At 34.5% G+C, this 23,650-nt stretch overlaps 3 protein-coding genes across 7 annotated transcripts; all 3 read right to left on the reverse strand.

The window, feature by feature from the left end:
• Positions 1 to 9,390: 9,390 nt before the first annotated feature.
• On the reverse strand, positions 9,391 to 11,318 carry LOC113741164 (RING-H2 finger protein ATL46-like). Its single transcript, XM_027268645.2, has 2 exons — positions 11,129 to 11,318; positions 9,391 to 10,893 (listed from the first exon to the last, which is right to left on the reverse strand). Exon 2 carries the CDS (start codon positions 10,593 to 10,595, stop codon positions 9,621 to 9,623), a length of 975 nt encoding a protein of 324 aa, XP_027124446.1. The 5' UTR covers positions 10,596 to 10,893; positions 11,129 to 11,318; the 3' UTR covers positions 9,391 to 9,620.
• A 2,935-nt stretch (positions 11,319 to 14,253) lies between these two features.
• LOC113741552 (probable inactive receptor kinase At2g26730) lies at positions 14,254 to 18,325 on the reverse strand. The gene is made up of 2 exons (XM_027269086.2): positions 15,680 to 18,325; positions 14,254 to 15,173 (listed from the first exon to the last, which is right to left on the reverse strand). The coding sequence occupies exons 1-2, from the start codon at positions 16,968 to 16,970 to the stop codon at positions 14,593 to 14,595; spliced, it is 1,872 nt and encodes a 623-aa protein (XP_027124887.2). The 5' UTR covers positions 16,971 to 18,325; the 3' UTR covers positions 14,254 to 14,592.
• Positions 18,326 to 18,449: 124 nt separating this feature from the next.
• LOC113741205 (ubiquitin-conjugating enzyme E2 5) lies at positions 18,450 to 23,333 on the reverse strand. 5 transcript variants are annotated; one of them, XM_027268699.2, is made up of 8 exons: positions 22,878 to 23,333; positions 22,492 to 22,575; positions 22,134 to 22,193; positions 20,482 to 20,561; positions 19,902 to 20,016; positions 19,659 to 19,711; positions 19,420 to 19,548; positions 18,450 to 18,770 (listed from the first exon to the last, which is right to left on the reverse strand). In XM_027268699.2, exons 3-8 carry the CDS (start codon positions 22,178 to 22,180, stop codon positions 18,637 to 18,639), a joined length of 558 nt encoding a protein of 185 aa, XP_027124500.1. In that variant the 5' UTR covers positions 22,181 to 22,193; positions 22,492 to 22,575; positions 22,878 to 23,333; the 3' UTR covers positions 18,450 to 18,636. The 5 variants fall into 5 exon arrangements, with proteins under 5 accessions (XP_027124500.1, XP_027124498.1, XP_027124499.1 ...); XM_027268697.2 differs by having other exon boundaries at positions 22,134 to 22,255; XM_027268698.2 differs by having other exon boundaries at positions 22,134 to 22,264.
• Positions 23,334 to 23,650: the final 317 nt, after the last annotated feature.

Below are 23,650 nucleotides of genomic sequence, written 5' to 3' on the forward strand. Positions count from 1 at the left end.
GCTCCCACGGGATAGCTCGAGCGGTCCGTTCTCCCTCCTTAGGGTATGGTGACCTTCCTGGCTTGCTTAGGGTTCGAGTTCCGCTGTTAACGTACTCGGTGTGGAGTGGGGCCTCCTCTCCCAGGCCACAGGGGATTAGTCGGGCCCCGTAAGGATTGACCCGGACACCCCTGTGTTGACAAAAAAAAAATGATAACTGTATCGTTGAGATAAAAATGCTGTCTAAACCCCGTCGGCTCCTCTCCCTCTTAAACTAGATTAGAGTAAGTTATATAAATATTATTGTTGCGACAAAAAAAAACTTAGGTAATTGTACAATCCTCTTCTAAAACCAAACTCCCTAGCACTTTAAAGACTGACTTGGACATCAAAGTGACATTAGGGGTAGGGATGTATGCGAGCCGAGCTACTCACGAGTAGCTTGGTCAATGGCTCGGCTTAAACTCGGTCAAATCGAGCTCGAGCCGAGTCTTGAGCTACTCGAGTACACATTAGAGTTGAGTTTGAGTCAGAATTTTGTAGCTCGTGGCTCGACGAGTAGCTCGTTGAGCCATATAATTTAAATAATATATATAATTTAAATAATATATATGTATTATAATTATAAAATGACCGTTATGGGTATAATTTATACTGAATTTACATGTAGGGTATCGAGTCAAAAAACTTGATTACTCGACTCGATAAGGCTTGACTAAAGGTCGAACCTTATCGAGTCGAGTCTCGAGCTTTTAAAGATTTTCTCGAGTCAAGCTCGAGTTTGAGATTTTTTGACTCGATCGAGCTCGAGTCGAGCTCGAGCCAAGTTATTTATAGGTCGAGTCGAGCTCGAGTATGGCAATACTCGAGCTCGACTCGGCTCGATTACATACCTTATTAAGGGGAAAGCCTTGCTCTCCTCCGTTGCCCTTGTTCTTGTTGGGACTGACAATCGTCCTAAATGGTGTAATTTTTTTTATCGATGTGTGATTCTACATGAACTACTTATAAAATTTAACGACAAATATGTAATTATTATACATGAGATTTACATAAACAATAACATGTTATCGCACTTTTATTATAAGAATATACAAGAATCTCATTTAGAATCATAAAACGTTAAAAAAATAGTACATTATTCAGAAACAGTTGATCTGACAACTATCCCTATTCCATGCCCTTCTTGTTGTGCTTTCAAGACTCCGGATCGATACTGCAGGTTTCTAGCATGTGCAATAATAACATTAAAACCAAGCTTATTTAGGACATCATCAATTAATTAGCATAATGGTTAAATTGTTTCTAAGCTAATAAGATATGTGGTTTAGAAGTCAGGCTACGATTGATGTCATCTTTATTAGACATTGAGTCTAAAAAAGAATTTTACACTCTAGTTTTAATTGGTTAGTATAGATGGCTAGTTGATTTCTGGAAGTGTATAAAGTCGATCTTAGTAATAAATTGCTTGGAGTGTTTCAAAGATCTAACCAATAAGAACGAGTTAATTTTTTCTACTTCAATTATTATAGAAAATAATAAAATTCAAAGTTAGAGGAGTTTTGACCTCTAATTAAGAAATAAAGTAATAATCAAGTCATATAAAATAAAGTGGAGAAAACAACTGGCGAGAAACTAGGGTTCAGATTTTGTTCCAAAGTTTGAATTAATTATTTAGTTATTTTCTTAACATGGCAAGAATGTATCATACATAAGTATTTTAGATTATCTCTAAATACATCTAATTTGTATCCAATTAAATTTTACGTCTCTTTAAGGATCACAAGTCTTTAGTTGAACCCTTTAAAATCTTAAGTGGTATCAATTACATCATACAAACCGTAAACTATTCTTTTGTCTAAACTAAATATGTTTATCTATATAGTGTACGGTTGTAGATCTCTTCTCAGTTCAATATGAACTTTAATAGCATGTCTATGGTGGTTAAGTATAAATATAATTAAGTTTGGATAGATAAATCAAGGTAATAAGTCAAGAATTTAACTAGAATAACTAATCAATACTCTTTCACAAAACTTTAACCCTAGAAACAAATTAGTTCAACATAGACATAGATAAAATCATTGATATATCCAAGAATTCAAGCAACAAATACAATATTGGAGAATCGAATAAGAAAAGCTTCTCTTGACAAAAAAAAAAAAGAATAAGAAAAAGAAAAGCTTCTCAATTTTTAATGCCCTAGCTTTCATGTTGATTGCTCCCTCTTGATCTCGATCTCTTAAGAACAAGTTATAAAGATGAACTAATGCTAGTCTCGTGTTTTCTTACCCTAAAAATATTCTGAAGAACCCCCATTTAAAGCTTCCTAAAGTTGTAGTTCAAATATGGTAAGAATAGACTTCATAGAGCGTAAGAAAGTCGATTTGGCGTGAAAATGCAATGATGTTCGGCCTAATGACTGGCCTCGAACATTGGGTGAAGGTCAAAATCCATCAGAATCAGAATAAGGCCGACGTGATGACCAAAACAATGATCGGCCCGTGGATCCACAGGGATCCGTCCTCAAATCCATAATAACTCTGGCAGTCCTTATTTCAATTTGTTTCGTGTCGTTTCATCGCGAATTCACCTCTTTTCTGAACTTTCAAAACCGGTCCATTGTTCTCAATTTGAGCTATTCACCTGTTAGAATGACATAAGATCAAAATTAAGTAGTTTCTAGCTGAATTAGAGCTCAAATATCATAATATGCAAAACACTCGTATACAGGTGTACAATTCTAACCTATCAATAGTTTTTGGTGTTAGTAATTCAGATTCCTAAGAGGAATCTTGAGTGTCTTCAGTGCAATATATATGCTTCGTTGGCTCAAGGTTTCTTTAGGGAGAAATTCCGCATCTTTGCAGTTTGTGAGGTAGATTCTAATAGAAAAGATTGTTTAAAATTAAAATTGTCTGGATTTTCATTCTTTCTTTGAGCAGCTTAAGTATATTTTGTTTTGTTCCTTCCATTGTGGACTGTGTAGTAATTTTCTGTGCTGACAGTTGCATTTATGCCTTGTTTGGAGTGCAATTTTTCTCCAAAATTTTTTTACATTTTTCGTGAATATATTTTCTAATTATTTTTTATCTCACATATATCAAATCACTACAGTATATATATATATATATATATATATATATATATATATATATATATATATATATATATATATATTTATTTATTTATTTATTTATTTATAAAAGCGTCAAAAAATAGCAATCCAAACGTTAGTCACCAAGATGTAGAGCAGCAATTTTTTTTTCTAAAGTCCAATAAACCACCCATCTAAAGTCAAAATTCAGTATGAACAACTTGCCAAAAGTTAGCTGGCCACACGACTTTAAATCCAAACTAGATGGTCTTTCTCTTCAACCTCTTATATAAATAAGTTGGATTTCTAATTGCATTTAGAATTGAATAGTGCGCGGGTCACTGTCTGTTAAAAAAATTCGAAAGTATATATTACCATCAAATATTTCTTTTATATACAATTTACATTGGAGATTTGAACAGGATTCATGCCCTCTCCAATTGTTAATCTCAACTTTGTCACTTATTCAAGCTGTACACCATACTTAATATCATCTATCCAATAACAAATCAATTCAATCTGGGCCATGTATAGTGGGGTTTGCTTAAACTAGAAGTGGCAAAATGGATATACAGTTGATAAATGGTTTTAGTTAAATGGATAGTGGATCAAATTGATCCAATCCAATTAAAATCATTTAATAAATGGATCTAAATGGATGTCATTTAAATGGATAGTGTAAACCATGATCCATCCATTTATCCATTTACTCTCCCAAATCCTAAATTTAAGATTCAAATGTTTTTTTCCAAAAAATATAGATCCCCAAAGTTCTATCCTTAAATCACCTAAAACTTTTTTGGTAATAACAAATGCTTGTACTACTACTCTATTTCAGTTCGTCATAAAATTAGTTTAGTTCTAAGAAAATTTAACTGTTGTGGTCAATTTAGCCTTTCATCATTACTTTAAGTATCATTTTGTAAAGCAATGAACAATTAAGAACTTTGCTACATTTTTATAACTTTTGGGTGAATTGATACGGCTTTACAATGAAAAGAGGTTTACGTTTCCACTGCATGATGCATTCTCTCTTTTTCTTTACTTAAGAATGTAAATGTTTGCAATCATTACTACATGAGAGTTTAATTAAAAAAATAAGAGCAGAGACTAAAATATAATTTTGAAAAGGATGGAAGAAATCTAGGAACTAGAAGCAAATAAAATGCAATTAATATTATTGGCAACTTGGCATGTGAGGAAGTTATGAAGGAAAGAATAGGTTGTCCCACAAAATTAATTTGACATATGAATAAGTTATGAAGGAAAGAATAGATGATCCCACAAGATTCTATCCCACTTTTTTATAAATATTTACAATCACTATGTGTGTTTTCTGTTTTTTAAGTTAAGTGGATGTAGATGGATGACATGGATAATCCATTTAAATCTACCAACATAATTGGATTTAAATGGTTATCCATTTAAAACCATTAAATTTATATGGATCATCCAAATCCATTTAAGGTTGGTTTATATGGATGGATTGGTGGATATGAATCCATTTTGCCACTTCTAGCTTAAACTATCCTTTCAATTTTCTTGGGCACCACTCTCTATCTTTTGTGGTTGATTGACTAAGAATTCGATGATATCGGCACTCCAATGTCTGGGGCGTTCCACCCTTGTTGAAAGTAACTTAGAGCACTTGCAACCTAGTTTCTCCACCTATTTGCATGCCAAAATTACCACAATACATAGTTAATGATCATTTCACATTATCTACAAGGAGACCTTAGTTATTTATAATTATGAATTATCTTCACGAGATATTAGCTTCACAAAGTGCTAACGAATTTGTTTCTTGTTTAGATATATAGTGTTATTTTCTTATGAAAAATTGTTGAATTATCATAAATTGTCATACAAAGTTAAAAAACATTTATCAATAATTCAATACAAAGAAATGAATTACTTCTTTTTATTAACAATTCCCTAATATGCATTGATTGTTAATAAAATGTTGACTATGCTTTAATAGTTTGTAAAAGAAAAATTACATAACATATGATTCTTAAATATATAATTTTTAGTTTATTATCAAAATTAAGAATATATTTTTTATAATAACAAATAACAACACATATTTAGGCATCAAGACACATGATAAGGATAAAGATGAAAGAAAAAGAAGTAAAAAAAGAATAAAGAAAAATTAAAGTGAAACATTTTTGTTACATATTTAGCTTCTACCATTTATTTAAATCCAACTAAAAAATTACTTCTACCATTTATTAAATATATACATTTTAATTTTTTACGATAATTAAATATTATGTTATAAGAACATAACTATGCATCTTAAGTATGAAAAGAAATCTTTAGTTCATAAAAGGAAAGGAAGAGGGAGAAGAAGAAATATAGAAAAACTATTTTTGGTATATAAAGAAGACAAAAAAGAAAAAGAAAAGGGTCATTTGGCAATTTTTTTTTCAATGATGGTATGATTATCTTTTTGCTATCCAGATATGTTCAAGTCTTAAGTCTTTGGAGCATTTTGTGGATTTTGTGGTCTAGACATTTAGGGGGAGGGGGGAGGGGAGGAATTGTTGTGGACCCTTAAGTAAGGGGACAGTACGTAATTAAGCCTATAATAAGGTTAGGGTTTTTATTATTGAATCTTTCTATTATACTTCTACTTTTCATAGTTAGGGCAAAATGTTTCGGTGGCCCTCAAACTATCAACTTTTGATTCTTCAATTATTAACTCTCCAACTAATTAAAACATGCAAGCTTAGCACTTCCATCAACTTAAGTCGTTATATTTAATAGAAATAGCACGACATGCACAACAGAGGCTCTCAAATTATTATAAAATTTAACTTTTGACCCTTTAACTATTAATTGATAAATTTTACCCCTTCAACTAATGAAAATGTATAATACTAGCCCTTCCATCAATTTGAGACATTATGTTGAATAGAAACATTACCATGTGTGCAGCAGGGGGCATAACTGAAGGGTGCTTTCATCTTCACAAGACATATGTTAGGGTAAAATTGTTTTAACCCCATTTGACTCATAAACTAATTTACCAAATTTCCAATTCTTGAACAAAATCAATTGAAAACCTATATCCCTAAACAGAGAAATTCCGACAAGGATAGGCAACTTGAAGAAATTGAATTGTCTTCATTTTAAATTTAACTCATTTTTCGGTGTTGTTCCAGATTCATTGGGTTCATATGTGTCTTTTAATGACATAAATCAAAGAATATTCCAACAAACGTTGGTTCTCTTCCAAACTTGAATTTTCTAAATCTCTCAAATAATTAATTTTTTGGCGAGATTCCTCCAAACTTTACATCATTATATCGAAACCTTCTTGATTTGCCAAACACCAAGTTGGTTGGGCATATTCCGAATTCTTTATCAATAGATGTTTCTGTTTAACAATGACGATTCAAGTTAGTGGAAGGGTTATGATTATACATTTTAATTAGTTGTAGGGTTAAAATTTGTTAGTTAATAATTAGAGGGTCAAAAGTTAAATTTTATAATAGTTTGATGGCCAGTGGGGCATTTTGGCCATCTCATCAATCCTGTAGCTCTATTAGATATAATGACTCAAGTTGACGGAAGGGAGAAACTTATTTATATATTTTAATTAGTTGAAGAGTTAAAACTTATTATTTAACAATTGAAGGATTAAAAGTTAAATTTCATAATAATTTGAGGGCCGCTGGGGCACTTTGCCCTCATAGTTATTTATTCCTCTTTTTTCGAAGTTTTATATTCATTATGGATACTCTTGTGCTACAGTCGGGACGCTGAAGTTTATCAAATCTTGTCTTAAGCGCGCTTAGGGAAACACTTAAGGGTTCCCTTTTTTATTTATGTAAATCTCTCGTTTCTATGAATACATGTCGAATAAGATCAAGTTTTACCACAACGACCCCAATGACGAGCTCAAAAGTTTTGCTACGGAAGCCAAAATGCCTATCCTGTTGCACAACATTAAGGATCGCGTCCAGTAAACACTTGCTACGGTTATGTAGGAGAATTTTAAAATAATAGGACTTTTGTTCCAAATCAGTTATATCTGGTTATTTATTTCCTGAATAGGTATGAGTCTTGCAACTCTTCATTTAGCTATTGAATTCAACAAAGGTAAGGTTGAAAGATAAATACTACTCGATATTTGAATTGATTTTAATTTGGTAAGAGCTCGTTTGAGCTTGATTCGCTAGTTAGTCAAACCAAATTTAAACAACATTTTATATTCGATAACGTTTAAACTTAATAAAAAAATTCATTCAAATTCGATTCGACAAATAAACAAACAAATTTGAACAAACTCGTTAAAATAATCAAATAAGGTTGGAACACTAGAATGTTTGGTTTGATTAGTCTTGTTTACACCCCTAAATAAGGGATGTGTTCCTTTATTGTTCAAGCATAACCCCATTTATAACTAATTATCAAATGGTTATTGAAAGATACAACAAATACTCAGACACCAAAAAAGCATCATAGTACTTTTCACAATTCTTTTCTAAATTTTCTTCTCTATAAAAAAACACTTCTGACAAGTCTTACAAACGTTGAATACTCGACGGTTTGATCCGGTTAGTGCAAAACATAGTCAAATAAGGATTATATCATATTCTAAAGGTTAATTTACAGAATTCTTTTGTACACTATCTGTAGAGGCAAAGTAAACATTAAGGATAGCGACGAGTGAGTGCAACACACCTTAAAGTCATTTTCCTCACTTTATCTGCTATGATTTGACTTCAACAATACTCCAAAAGATACAAATCTATACAAGTGTAGAATGACCTAGATCCCAAAAGTAAACTCACAAATTTAGAGAATAAAATGAAGGTATCTAAATCCAACTGCAATCTAATCCTATAATCAAATCTTATATCTATTTTTTGTATTTACAACATCCTCCTTTTTTTTTTGACTTCAACAGTAAAGGGATGAGATTTAAAAAATGGGGAGAGAACAGAGCAATCTGAATCCATAACCTCTAAGTATGTTACCCTAGTCACTATCTAGGATGGGTTGAAGTTGTAACATGCCATCAATAAGACCAATTTTAGGCCGGTGATGTAAAACAAAATGATCACAATTGTTTTTTTTTTTTTTTAATGCCAAACCAAATCACCTAAACCAAGCACGAAGATTATGTCTTAATGCATATAAGTGACTTTCAACGACTACAACCTCAACAAAACCAACATCCCCGCCCCCCCACAATGCCCCGGTGAATGCACCATAAATACTTCCTAGTATATCAAATCTCCATGGAGGAAAATATTTTTGGCATTTAACTGGTTCAAAAGCCTATCATTAGTCGCATAATCTGTTTGTTTTGGGCTTCCTTGGGCTAAATTGCATTTCTAGACCTGTCTGTTTATTAATTGATCTAGCAAATAGGGATCATGCACACATTGTCTACAGAGTTGAGAGAGTTGCTAGTCCCTATTCTTTTCTGTGTCCGTAAACAGTTCTGTAGAGACCATGTGCACGAGACTATGAGGTTGACTAGACAATTCATGTAAGACAAGAGGTAATTATGAACGGAATGGAGGAGATGATTATGAACATTTTGTCATTCGCACAAAAGGCATGAAGTAGAACATGTATGAGGATCAAGTGCTAACTAGTTAGCAAGTACGAGCCACTTCCTCATAAAAGATCTTGTATTTGAAATATGTCGCATGTGAGGGCTGTGCTGGTGTGCAATTTATAAGAACCTTATTAGCTAACTTATCGTTCTTAGGACATACCTTAACTCATAAGGGTGATCGGAACCGTATTCATTCGAACTTTTATTTTAAAAGAGAGAGAGAGAGAATGAGGATCAAGTGCCAAGCCAAGATCCAAACAAATTTACCACGACCTAGGATTCCACCAAGGGCATAGAGATCTTACCATTTGTTCGGACCAAGAGAATACAACTCCTTGTTGCACAAATCTTATTAGACAAATTTTTTGTACAAGGCACCTGCCCTGAGTGACACCAAGTGCTAGACAAGGTCATTTTAGTTTTAAAACAAAGGATCTGTTTGGAAAAGGATTTAAACCACTAAGCGATTCTTTGCATGGAAATGGGAGTTCTCATTCTCACCTCTCCTATTCATTGCTCTGGTTCCCAATCTCAACAAAATTCGAAGCAATTTTACACTTATAATGGTATTTTGATAAGCCATCCATTTTGTGATGCTATAGTCTCTGCATTTAAGCAAAACCAACCAAATCCATGTGCTGGTGTGTAACACGAAACAAATTAATAGTATTAATTAATCTTCTACAGATAGTTTAAAGAGCAAACCTTATAGACATGAAAGTTCAAGGAGACATTTTGCATCAAGCCTTTATGAAATCAAATCATCTACTCAACAAAACTCAAGAGTCATTTTAATGTACAATCATTATAATTAGTTTTGTTTCCTAAGAAAATGACCGTTATATAATACTTCAACTCAAGAAGACAAAACATATCATCCTAACATGAATAACCTTTGGATGCATATAGATTATTAATTTCTCTATTTAAAATTGAAATGCAGCAAGAAGATGATGCAGATATTTAGTGAGTTCCTTCAATCATAGGCATATCAACATTAAAAGAATTCACATTTAATGTGTTTTCGGATAAGCTTTGAGAACTCTCCTCCTTGGACCAAAGCCATATCTTGGACACAGAAAAGCTCTCCCTTCTAGTCCTAGCACAGATCTTCTTTCCTTCTCTTTCCGTATTGTCAGGTGCAAAGTTTCCTTGATCAACACTACCTTTGATTAGTTTCAGACTATCTCCATCGGATAAAGCCACTTGCATCTCAGAATTAACTATATACTGAAATGTGCCCATTGAGTAGCATCTCCTTCCATCCAAGTTGCAGCTACTGATCATTTCCATCTGATCACTTCTATGGTCTCCATTCCTACCCTCTTCATTAATGCTTCTATACTTGCCGAGCCTAACAGAAAAAACTCTCATTTCGCTTGCGCTTTCTTGCATAATATCTGGCTTGTGGTTGCAATAGTGCTCATTCTCAGAGTCCACCAAAGAGCGATTCGATCTTTCTCTTGATCCATGAAAATTAAACAAAGGGTTATTTCCAATGGGAGTCCCGGAGCTAATGACACTTCTACATAATGGACAGGTAGAGTTTGATAGTAACCAAGTATCTATGCAATTTAGATGAAAAGCATGGCTGCAAAGGGGAAGTAATCTTAGCATATCTTGGTCAGAAAATTCACACAAGCAAACAGCACAATCAAATGGCTCCTTCAATCCCATAATGTCTTTGTAATAAAAGATTGGCAAGGCATCAATAAGAGCTTGGTCAAGGCCAGAATCATGCATCTGAAAGAGTTGTTGCAGCTGTCTTTGAAGAGCATGGGAACCTGAGGTTTCTCTGTTTCTATTGGATTGAGAAACCGCTGAAAAAGATGGTATCTTCATGAAATATCTAAAGAGAAGATGAAGCAAACCATAGACAAAGAAGATTACTGCTAGGATGATTATAACTAGTAGAACTATTGGACTGATTTTGCCCATGGATGGAATTGTTATTTCTGAGATAAAGTGGAAAACTCTCTGAGGAATCTGCAATGGGCAGGAAGGGAAGAATGTAAGAAGAGATGTCTCACCTTTTTCTTCAAGTTGGTTATCCAAATTGCCAAATTCTCTAAGAATCTCCAGAGTTGGTATGCTTAAAAGAGAATATTTTATTACCTACCAAATGGGGTAGAATCTCTAGGTAGAGGATACAGGAGGAAAAGCATCAGAAAAGAGATATTATTCCTCAGATGGTAAGCAACTGGGAACTTTTCTCTAAGTGGTCTGATCTAGAATCCTGAAAAGTATGAAAATAAAAATTGGAAAAAAAAAGGGACTTACTAAAGAATACAAGAATGAGTTTCAGGAAATTGTTTTATGAATAGGAGAAAACGGTAAAAAAATAATTAAATTGAAATACCATATCAAGATGAGAGTCTGATTAGAATTGCAGAACATAGTTAAGGGAAACTGATAATACAGGGAGAATCTCAAGGAGTGATAGTAAAGTTTGCAGGTTACTGTTGGCCTACCTCTGATTGTGCAGAAAAATCAGTAACTGATCAAAGCCAATCTCTTGTAATGAGACACCAAGATTGTGAAATTGAAATATCCATGATACAAATATTCTTTGATATGTTGTTGTCAATTTTGGGTACAAGCATTTTGGGGGAGGCAAAAAGGAGACAAGGCTGATAATAGCAGGTGACAAGTGCAAGATACTATTCAAGACATTGCTTAATGACTTTGATCACTATTTCTCAACATTATGGTTTCAATTTGGGTCATCACTAAATTTCACCGGAAATATTGCACCAACCCGCAGTCCTTTAGGATGAAAATGAGCGATTTTAGTCCCTAATAAATAAAAAATATTTATTTTGGTCCCTATTCACCTTTCTGGTTAAATTTTGGCTGGAAAAAGTTACCGATCCATCACATGATCAATATTTAAAGGGAAAATATGATAACTATGATCAATATTTAAAGGCAAATTTGATAACTCACTTAATGCCCCATTATTTTTTAATTAACCATTTCTCTCAATTATTCTCCAAATGCCAAACTAATAACCAAAATGGCGTAGTTTCAATAAAAACTTAATTTCTCTATTTTCCTTCTTCTTCCTTTCTTTCTTTTTCATTTCTTTTTCCTTTCTCTATCATCTTATTTCATTTTTTTTCCTATTTTCTTGCAAAGCTCACTAGATCTACAATGGCAAATTTTAGTATAGTGCCACTGCAGGCCGTTATTCTCTAGTTATAGAATTCTCTCAAATTTTACCACTCCACTCTATTTTTTGTATAGGTTATAAATCAGGCAATATTTTTAGCAAAACTATACAAAAAAAAATGGTCAAAATCTCCAAAACAGCTGCAGTTGCTTCCCATTTTTTCCCCTCAAAAACATCACCAAAACTCATGAAATTTTTAACAAAACAACCCACATGAAACATAGAACATTAGCAAGTCCCAAAATCAACCATATAACCTGACGAATCAACATATTTAGAACAAAGGTTTGAAACTTTACAAGACCCATTTCCATGTAATTTAAAAAATAGAGGGTGAAAGAGATGGACCTAATTACAAGACCATTAAAGATAGAGGAAGAAGAGGACGATGGAGGGAGAAGGGGAGGAGGTGGCGGGATAGGAGTAAGAAGGGATTAGGGGGTTGGTGGTGGCAATGGTGGAAGTCAGAATGACATGGGAGGATCATGGTGGAAGAGAGAAATGGATTGTATACATTTGGATTTGCAAAATTAGGGTTTGGATGGAGAATAATTGGGAAAAATGGTAGATTAAGTGAGAAATTGGATCATCACCTAGTGAGTTGCTAAGGTTTCCCTTCTAAAACTGATCATGTGATGTGCTCATGACCTATTCTGGCCAAAATTTGACTGAAAAGATGACAAGGGACCAAAAGCATTTTTTTATTTTTTAAGAACTAAAAACACTCATTTTGATTATGAGCGATTAAAATTTTACATCTATAACATGTGAAGGATGAGTGATGCAATTTTCCCTACTTCACCAAATGTACTACATATGTCACTTTCACCGCCCTACATTTTGTGTCCCTTCTCGTTTGTCCTGAATTCTTTGGTGTACCTTTACTTTTTTTCTTTTTTTTTTTTGTTCTGTTCCTATTTGCATATTATCAATATGGCTAAGCGATCAAATTGTATCCTCGATTTATATATTAGGGGATCCTACAATGCAAAAAGGGGATCAGTTGATTTTTCAGTATACATCCATTGCAATTATTTTCTTTACAAACACCATATTCGTGCTTGCTTTGCCGGCCATAATGCAGAAAAAGAAGGGGAGAATGAGAGGGGGAGAAGTTAAAAGGATATCAGCAACCTAAATTAGTCAAGGTTTTCAAGAAGTTAAATTTTAAACAAAGCTCCCATTCACACTGCTTTTGTGATGCTTTTGTATAGACGAGTAAGCCAAAAGTATATCAGCAATGATTAAGCAGTCCACCAACCCTGTGGAGAATAATTTTGATTACCAACTTTCAAACTTTCTATTCATTAGGATTCATTCATGATTCACCCATCAAAAAAGCAAGTCAGAGAGAAAAAAGGGAAAAAAATAAACAAATTTTGTACAATTGACTTCACCGACACCTGTACTTATTTCCTTCTTTGTATTTAAATTGTTGACCAAATTAGATATTGAGTCAAGTTTTAAGAGCCTGAAACTAATTTACCTAAACTTGTAATGCTTGCCCGGAGAACACGAGCAAAAATGGAGATGCAAGACTCTATTGTATCTCATTGTTTTCCATACATTTGAGCATGAGATGACACAAAGCAACGCGTGCGGTGACAAAACCATCCACCATTATTGTCCTTCGAAGTGGGGGATTATGACTAATCATTCAGATAGAACGTAGCCTAACTTTGTTTGACATTAAGCCAAGTTAACAAGGAAGTTGGGAACTTTTAATCCTTTCATTTCTCCAACTGTATATGCAACCATCTGATTTTTAGGGAGTCATGTAATTGGGAAAACCCCAGGTCATTTCAATTGGAAGAAAATCATATTATAGATAGACATTATTGTGTCCTACGGGATCTTTCCAAAGAAAAACAAGAGAATATCAGCTTGGGGACCATGGATCAAATTGACCTAGCTTTTGCAGTGCATTATAGTGATTGACACTGTTAAATCATCTCATAAGGAAAATGGGCAGTGCAAATGCTAAATTTTTGTTCAACTTCAGTTAAGTAGGTTTACAGTTACAAACATCATATTCATGTGTAGAATTGTGAAAGTATACATATTAGGGAGAGAGCTAAACAATCCGGTTCTGTTAAGGCAAGTTAAACAGAGAAGAATTTATTCTGATCCTTGTCTTCCTACCCCGGGAATTTCATCCGATCAATATTATGTTGAATCAGTAAATTCACAACAATTAACTGGCAACATTTTGTTGAAGTTTATAAGATTTTGTTTTTGTCAATAGTTGTGGATCAATATCCCATCTCCCTTACCGCAAGATCCTTGATCAGAGTGAGGACAAGGGCCAAAGACCTCCTTTGGTTCACCACTTGGGGCGGCTTTTTTGACCGAGTTTAGACAGGGCGCAAGAGCGAAGAAGGATGCTTTAGGAGGGAAGCTTTCTTCAACTTGCTCTAGAGGACAAAAGAAAAAGACACCTTTTATTGCAGACTGAGAAACATTCAACAGCAGGCTGAGCAAAGCTGATAATATAGTAACACCAAATCTGGACAAAAAAATTACACTTTTACAAGATAAATGTCAAAATTTTCCATAAATACAGTAGTAAAAGTTATTATGAATACAGAAAAGAATTTTTTTTTAACCACATCTTGAGAGCTCATGCATATCTGCAGTGTAGTAATCAATCATTTCATGGTATCTGAGATTGCATGAAGAGGAAGCATTGCATTCAGATATTAGATCAACATATCTTCCTGTCATTTCAAGGAAGCGTGATGGCTGAACATTTATGATCAGAAGTTAGAGCTCAATGCTTGTATTTGTGGATTTCTCTTCATCGCCTTTTATAGAGTTTATCATCACAGCAACTTGACTGCTGCTAGGCCTTGCATCTAAGGAAGGATTTATGCACCTCAAAGCCACCTGCAACAAATTAACCATCCTTTCTTCACTTGCACCTTCTGAAATCAGTGCCTTGTCAAAAACTTCAGCTGTCCATTCTTCTCTCACTACTGAATGTACCCACTTAGCCAAGTCAGATGCCCTGTTCTGAACAAGCTTGCCTGTCAGCAGCTCAAGGAGAATTACACCGAAGGAATAAATGTCGGCTTTGAAGATTTTCTTGCTGCCTTGTGAATCACTATCCATTATGCTTTCAATTTGAGTAGTAAATTGTTCATCATGATTCTCAAGCATCTTTAGGCCATACTCACTAATGCAGGGGTCCATATCCTTGTTCATCAATATGTTGGAGGATTTAAGGTTTCCGTGTGCAATGCCATCATTGTGAAGCTCCTGATGCATGAGAGCTAATGCATTAGCAGTACTAGCTGCAACGTTTAATCTGCTTCCCCAATCAAACATCTCACTTTTCTGGTTTTCTGGAGATACAAATATCACCATTAGATTCCATTTTGCCCTTTTTGGTGATTACCTACTTTTGCAATCAATTGTTGCATCTGTTCTGAGGTTGCAATGAATAAATATGACATGTAGTTCAATGTGTTTGAAAATCATTTCTTGTTCTGAAGTTTTGTGGGACCATACATAAAAGAGAATCATATATAACCTAATTGTCAAAGACCTAATTTCCTCATCTAGAAACAGTTTCTTTCTAATTTCCCTTTTTCTATTCTTAAAGATTGATAGAGATTAAAGAACTAGATGCCCAAGTTCTCTAGAGTACATAACAAGGATATGTTGGTGAAGTCTAAGAAAATTTGTGAAAAGGAATGAAGCATGTTGTATGAACCTTTCTCCTCGACATTTGACACACTACTGTTTGGTTTCAAAACTAGATATTGCAGAAGTTAAAGCATCTACACATAAAAATTGTGCAATTCAAGACTATGAGGAATCAAATGCCAGGAGAAGTACTTTGGCTTACCATTAAGGAGTCTGAAGAGACTGCCATCCTGCTGGAATTCGTAAACTAAGAGCTTCTCCTGCTCAGAGCAATAATAGGCAACAATAGGCAACACATTCGCATGCTTCACTTCATTTATTTTCTGCATCCTCTTCTTAAAATCGTCCCGTGAAATCTCCCAGTCCTTGATCCTTTTCACTGCTAAGGTCACTGAATTATTGAGTGCGACCTTATAGAGGGTTCCATGTTTTCCTCTTCCAACCAATTCTGCTGGTGCTCGTAGCAGATCCTCAAATTGCATGCCATTGACCATTGGACTTGAAAGAACAACTAGAGATGAACTTTTCCTTGTTGCAGGAGACATTATGGAAAATTCTGACCGACTTCCTTCCCTAATCTTTGAATCACTAGATGTACTACTAGGCTTGCTACTTTCATTCTCTGCTGCCATTGAATTCTTTGCACCATGCTTCTTCCTCTTGAAGACTTTGCAGCCAACCAAGAATATAATGATCAAGGCCAAAATAGCATATCCAGAGTAGATAAGGTATTGTTTGCTTGAGGAATGCTTCTTTTTGGCTGGTGTTGGAGCTGGAACAGGTGGAGGAGTTGGACATGCAATTGATAGTGGTTGTCCACATAATTCAGGATTACCCAAGAAGCTACTTGGACCAAAATGACCATCCTCATTAGGAACAGGTCCACTGAAATTGTTGTAAGAAACATTGAACTTTGCAAGGTTGGAGAAATCAAAATCTGGTATCTCTCCACTGAGCTGATTGTTTTCAGCAAGGAAAGATAACAAGCCTGAGATTCTTGACAAATCAGGCAATGCACCGGAGAATCTATTGTTCGATATATCAATTCTTTTCAGGTTATTCAACCTCGAAAGAGATTTTGGAAGGTTGCCTGTGAAATTGTTTCCAGAAAGATACAAGTGTGTCAGACGACTGCAATTTGATATCTCTTCAGGCAAATTTCCAAAAACATTGTTGTCATTCAGGCTCAAAACAGCAAGTGATCTCGTCACACACAGAGAACTGGCATCAAGAATTCCAGTGAGATTGATCTCATTAAGTACTATTTTCCTGACAGATGAAGTACCACGACAATCCACCCCTTTCCACCGTGCATCGCAGGGGTCTGAGCTCAAATTCCACCCCCAACTCGCATCTCTTCCAGCATTCGCTGGATAAATGTTGTCCAGAAATTGCACCAATGCTTGCCTCACTTCAACTGTTTCTGCACTCACCTTCACCAGAAGAAGCGAAAACACCATGAATGATGTCCAGGAGGGTGGAACACAATCCATCTTGCATAAGCAATGCAAAAATTATGAAAAGCCCACTATATTTCACTTCTTCTGCATTTTGTAAAAATCCCTGAAAGACTGGTCAGAGCATATTGTTTTCCAAGAACAAAGCAACATGATAGCAGCGACTAAAGGCAATATAACATGCCAATTGGCTGAATTTGCAAAGATGATTTTTACCACACGGCGACTACTGCTGCCGAAATCCTTTACAGCCAACTGAAATCCCCTCAGAAAACTTTGTATATTTGATGCCGGCTGTTGGAAAAGGTCAACATTTTGAAAGTTTATGTACTTCTCCGTTGCCTTCCCAACAAGTACAGCGGTTTGATAATGCTACTAATGATTTTCTAAGCTTTATGACTATATTTATTTTTTCTGAGAAATGATATTGTAATCCTGGTTCGACACGTTTTGGTCTTTAGAACACAAATGGTTCTTTTTCTAATGTCATGGATTGCAGTTATATCATTAGTGGTGAACAATCATGAAATTCATGAAGAAAATTTTCCACTTCTTTGCGGATTCTTGAACTTGGGCCCATTAGATTTTTTCCATTAACCTTTCATTTACCTTGTCATACTTGCAAACAAGAAAGTGCAATAGTTATTCTTCTAAACTTTTCATTGGAGCCATTCTTTCTTATTCATCATCTGCCAGTTGTGCAAGTATGACAAATTGTTCAGATCAAACAAACACAATAGTCAAGGATATTCTTTCATAGGGCAGATAAAGATTTTGCACGTCCTTACTATCCATCCAACCACCTCTGGACTTCTTTATACAGTTTTTGTTCATCCTTTCCTACAAAAAAAAATTAGCCAAAAACAGAACTTTAAAGATTATTGGACGGCAATTACTTTATGTATATCCTGCTGTGGACTTTCATTATGTGTATTTTTTTTATCAGTCGTTTGCTTTGGTTTTCAGAAAATTCGATTTGTCTACCATGAACAAATGCATGACACACTGCAGCCGATTGCATAGTATGGTCTTTGTCCAAGATTAATCTAGCCAGGCAACAGAAAAGATAAACAAATACCAACTGAATATAAGACAGAGACTGATGGTAGTCACAATCAAGAAAAGGATTAAAAATTGAACTTATGCTAGAACAAATATCCTCGTATTCACACTGCATCAGCAATTCTAAAATCACATAATTTCACGGAAATGGGTATGAATAGTTGCCTGTGCAGTTGCTCCCAAACCATGTAAAAGTTTTCTGACAAGTTTGTAACTCATCAATCGTTATAAACAACTTGCACAACCTCATAACAGCTATGTAAATTAGGAGGTAATTCTCATTTTGAAAAGTTTGTTGGCCCCATCCAAAAACATGTACAAAGTCATTCACAAGTTGTATACTATCAGTTTAAATTTGTAAAGGGTTGTACAAGGGGCGAAAGTTAGTATAAAACTTGTCATCAGATTCATCAAATTAAAAGGACTAAAAAAAAGACAAAAGAGAGACTCTGATTTTTCAGTAATTAAAACTTTTCTACTAGCTGCATCTGCAATAAACAAATTCTACAGATTTTGTGAACATATCTGAAGTTGAAAGCCACATCATTCATGATTTACAAGGTAACCTAAAGATTGCCAAATACGGTCGCAAAAAGTGGTTGAATGATGGGCATAAAATGGCTTGAAATCCCAAGGACATTCAAGGGTCTTCTAGTCCTGGAATTTCATCATCGGATGATGTGCAGTGTCCATCACTGATGTCCTCTTCTTCACTCTCTTCATCCTCTTTGGACTTCACAAAGTTCTCCGCCTTCGCATAGCGTTCACAGTACTCTGCTTGCATGAATAATTAGTGACGAGTTTATTTTCCATACCATAAATGTAGATTAAAAAAATGAATCTTATGCAGAGACAGATCATTTGTCTACAGCATCCGATAGTCCTGAAAATGTTTCGTGTTTTCTACATGATCATGTAATAGCTTGAATTAGTAAAAGTAATTATGTACCCCTGTTCTGTTCCAGCATCCTTTATCATCGATTAAGAGCCATACTTTGCAAATTAATGGTTTACCATAAGAAAACTAGCTTGGACACCGATCACCGTTTACATGAGAATCTAAACTGATTGCACAAATTACAAGATGAGATTCCCATGTTTCCTAAAGAATCACAAATCATAACAAGATTGGTATAGATTTTTTTCTCATTTGTCCAATTTCTATCTTGTATGCAAACTGACTAAAACTAAAGCACTAAACTAAACTGTAGCTTGATAAATAGAGATAACTGTTGCATACTTGCATTTCATAGGTGGTTCTCTAACCTTCTTAGTTCTTACTATGATTTCAAACCATAAGTTGCAAATCCTGTTCCTATTTGTTCTCTGCTGAGAAATTTTACAACTACAGTACACTGGAATGACCAAATGATCACAAAATATTATACTGCTCAATATTCAGAAAAACTGTGGAAGGTCTTACCTTTAACTTTCTGTTCATATTGAGTTTTGTCCTTCATCATTAATGATGCAGCATCACCATTTAATGGATCAGAAGGATTAGGATAAAGTAAAAGCTGTGGAAGAAACACTTCAAAAATGTTTAAAAGATCTGCATAAAATAAATAGCAATAATTAATCAACGTCGAGACTTAAAATTAGAACTGATCCAATAAGTAGTCATAATATAACACAGCAAACTAATTTGATGGCTGATTATACCAAACATAGGGCTCCATGATTGATTAATAACATCTAAGCAGACAGAACCGGACCTGAAAGTTGATAACATCAAACAAGAACTGTATTAGTAAACAAGAAAAAAATGAATACACTGCAAAGTAATTATGTCTCTCGTAAGAGAATGATGGAAAGGAAATGTGATGATCGACTGGACAGATTACAGTATTACTAGTCTGGAAAAATGACGAAAATATATAGTGCCAAGAGCACAAGCAAACTCACAATTCATCAACATTTGGGTGGAAAATCTTGTTAACAAATCCTATTGAAGGAGACTTGTATGGATAAGCATCAGGAAGCTCAACATGGACTTTCCACACCCCACCTTCATATATGCCTGCAAAAATCTTGAACAGTTTTAGGCTATTGATGTGCAGCAGAATCATTCTCATCTGAGAAGTCAAATGTTGCCAGAGAAAAATCTCTTCTGGTCCACATGCAGACAGAAATGTTTGGAACACTAATTCTTAACAATACATAATTTCTTAATGCAAGAGAAAGCCAAAGTTCAGAACCCTCCCACTGAAGCCAAAGAAGAGGAAGCAAAAGTAGTTCATCCTTCTATTTCATATAGAAAATGAATGCACCAAAAAAGAAAAGGTATCAGATTGAGGGGAAGCTTTAATTTACCAACTTCCAGTAACTTTATTATTTGCAAAGCTGGAAGAGATTCTTACTTATTCCCCTAAGAAAAAGAATGTACAATCTTGAAACAAGAACAATAAGAAAGAAAACAGAACTGTACTGTAGTAGCAAATATGAGGCACACTACACAAATGAAGGCATGAGAATTGTACTGTACTTTCTTTTGGACCATGAAATAGCACATTGAATTCACTGAGCCCATCATTTACGGTTTCCACACTGTAATCGCTCATCATCCTGAACAAACACAACCACAGAAAAAAGTGAATTAATCAACATTACAGTTTCCACGCTATATTAAAAGCAATACGCTGTCTTGCAACAAAATACTTTCAGATTTAAAACATCATCAATCAGAGAGGTCTTCTTGTCATCTACTAATCACCATTGATCAAAAGATTATAGGTGATATTTTATATCACATCATTCAAGTGTTATCCAGGTTCAGGAGCAACAATGGATTTCAATGAGAATGATATCTCTTGAAAAAGATACAACAGCATCAAACAAGCATCTGGCTGGATTTGACACATTAGTTGAACTTCCACTACCTACCTTTTCTCAAGAGGAAAATTGTTTGGTAAAGAACTAGAATATCAAATTGAGAAAAAAAGGAAAACAATGCTCCAATCATCATCTTTAGGCCAAAAAAGCAACCAGTTAATCCTTCTTGCAACCAGTAAAAACAAAAGCCATAAATCTACAGAATCTGGTATTGCAAAATGCAAGAAATTGAAATTAATGACGACAAATGATTCTGTATTTTATTTTACATGTCAATATACATAAAAGAAAAAATCTTTTTCAAGTTGCACATTAGAAAACTTGTACCTGTGCATGCATGGCAGAATAATTACCGCTTCAAAAGAAATGAAAACATTAGATATAACAAATTGCAAGATAACTTTGGAGCATAAGTTGAGTCTACTGAGGAACTGGAGCACTAGCATTCCTTCTCTAACTGTATTCTGATCCTTTGCTTTTAATAGTCTCAACTTCCATGGCAAGGTCCAATTTATAGCTCAAATTGCATAAATCCAACCATGTTTTTAAGTTATGAACTTTACAAGTGAATCCATTACTTGTATTGGTGTAGTATTGCTACATTACCAACCAACTAACAGGTTACGAACCAGAGGACCCAAATTGTGACAAATATGGACCAGCTCATGCAAATGTTTACAAGATCACCACAAGTCAGAGCTGATTTATGTCCATATCCAGTTCACAACAACAATATTTCACAGAACGTAGATGTAGTAATTGTAGAATAATTCTTCCTTTTGATGACAGACAAGTTTTGTATGGGGCGAATGGGCAAGGCATTGATCTAATACCTTCTGTATCTTATCAGATTCAAACTGGTACAGTCGTTAGGTATATAATCACAATCGTGAGTGATCAACTAGATAGTCAAATCATCAAAGGCTCACGTATGAGAAAAATATATAACAATTAAAAGTCCCTAGTTAAACATCAAATGCCATGCCCATTTTAGTCCAGCAATTTTGGTTACAGAACAAGAACCAGATTGTACACATCTACAATTCTCATAAGTCATAAGAACTTATACAAGAAAGAATTGAAAATTTTGTGCAGAAAGCTAAGTGCGACAGCTTTTCAGGCCTTAACTATTCCTTGAAACTTACTAGAACTATGAGAAATGAACAGAACAAGGACATTATCGTGTCTTGTGCTCAAACTATAAAGGACAGCAACATGACAAAAATGATAGATAGATTTTCAATCTGGAATGTAGATGGAAGTACAGGCTAATAGTTTCCCTCATTAGCTGGTTCATTGCTTTACCTGTTCCTCGCTAGGCTTTCTCCTTTATCTACCAGATCTACCCACATACTGACTTGTCATCTACGGAGCCAGAGGACTATAATTTATAAACCATCAACCTTCAGAGCTCATCACATTTCAATCTAAATCATCTTTTCAAAGAATGCATCAGCAAAAGAATTCAAAGTTTAACTGTCTCGTACATAATATATCAAATGCTCATGTGCTAACCTACTAAAAGTTCTAATTGAAGTTGCGGAAACTTCTGGTACACCATGTCAGGTAAGTAGACTTATTTTCAATTCAAAAACATCAAGAATTCCTTCTGTCCATTCCTCAATGCATAGAAACAGGATACTATTAGGAAAATGGAACTTACAACTTCATTACATCCATCTCCCTTCGTTTACTTGGAGAAGTCATTTCAATTTCTCTAACTGCCAAAGTCTGGATTTCCTCTGATCTGTGACAAAATGAAAGATCAACTCTATCAACGCTAAATCATTGATTTAATGCATAACGAAATATTGGCTGAATTACAAGATCAGCTCAACTTAATCAAGGCTTAAACATGGTACTAGATAGTTGCTATCCATCAAAGAAACGGAATCCTTACATTAAGGAAAACAAAGGGTCACATTAACAACAAAGATCAAAGTCACATAAACCAAAAAGAAATCTATATATAAAATAAATGTTACAGAAAAGCAGCTAAAAATGGGAAGTTGGGACAAAAATATTTCACCTAAAAATGAGTTAATTTACCTTTGTGTCTGGGGTTTGGGAGCACTTTGCTGAAGAAGAATCTGGAGTGCACAGACAAATCTCAAAAACTGTCCACGAGACCTCAAATGGATGCCTGATTAGTGCTTTTTATATGGTCCGAACCTGACTTTAAAATGCGTAAAGATAGAAAGTTTTGTCGGACAGACATGGCTGAATAGGAGCACGTGTTGCGGAAAGGAGATGGCAACGTGGGACCTGCGAACTTAAAGGGAAATTCAAAAAACGGATTTGAAAACATATTGTACTCACTGCTCTTTAATCGTAGTACTAATTGCTTGGCCACAAGTTAGAAACGTGGTATATTTTTCTGCTATCAAATGGGAGAAAAAAGTTTGCTAAAATTTGGGAAATGAAAACTTAAAAGTTTGGAAATCCAGGAGGAGGAAAAAACTCTGACAAAGAACAAGGACCCGAGCCTCCGGAATCTCTCGTCTATATCCATATTGCTTTAATTTAAGATATTTAAAATTAGGGCCTTTTTCAGACAAACGGAATAGTTTTAGCAGATTTTTTTATTATTTTATTCTTATTCAAATGAGATGTTTTAGGAGTTTTTCTTAGTTAAGTAGTTACCTAAATTAATTAATTCCTATTCCTTATGTAATTCTGGCCGTGCTTATGTGCCTATAAATAGGATTATTAAAACTATTTTATTCATTTAGATTCCAACAATGTTATTGTTATTAGACTATTGTATTCATTTAGACTTTGACAATATTATTGTTATTTTAACACTTATTATGTTGTTTATA

Source organism: Coffea arabica, chromosome 4e, assembly GCF_036785885.1.
Source record: "Coffea arabica cultivar ET-39 chromosome 4e, Coffea Arabica ET-39 HiFi, whole genome shotgun sequence".
NCBI classification, from domain to species: domain Eukaryota; kingdom Viridiplantae; phylum Streptophyta; class Magnoliopsida; order Gentianales; family Rubiaceae; genus Coffea; species Coffea arabica.

What these genes read in the sequence shown, in the direction of transcription:
- LOC113741164 (XM_027268645.2), bottom strand. Translation starts at nt 10,595, where the DNA reads ATGGGCAAAATCAGTCCAATAGTTCTACTAGTTATAATCATCCTAGCA.
- LOC113741552 (XM_027269086.2), bottom strand. Translation starts at nt 16,970, where the DNA reads ATGGATTGTGTTCCACCCTCCTGGACATCATTCATGGTGTTTTCGCTT. An exon ending in TCTCTTCAGACTCCTTAATG is followed by an intron (nt 15,174 to 15,679) that starts GTAAGCCAAAGT and finishes TTGTATCTCCAG; the next exon opens with AAAACCAGAAAAGTGAGATG.
- LOC113741205 (XM_027268699.2), bottom strand. Translation starts at nt 22,180, where the DNA reads ATGTGGGTAGATCTGGTAGATAAAGGAGAAAGCCTAGCGAGGAACAG. An exon ending in GAAAGCCTAGCGAGGAACAG is followed by an intron (nt 20,562 to 22,133) that starts GTAAAGCAATGA and finishes GTGTTTGTTCAG; the next exon opens with GATGATGAGCGATTACAGTG. An exon ending in ATCATGGAGCCCTATGTTTG is followed by an intron (nt 19,549 to 19,658) that starts GTATAATCAGCC and finishes TATTTTATGCAG; the next exon opens with ATCTTTTAAACATTTTTGAA.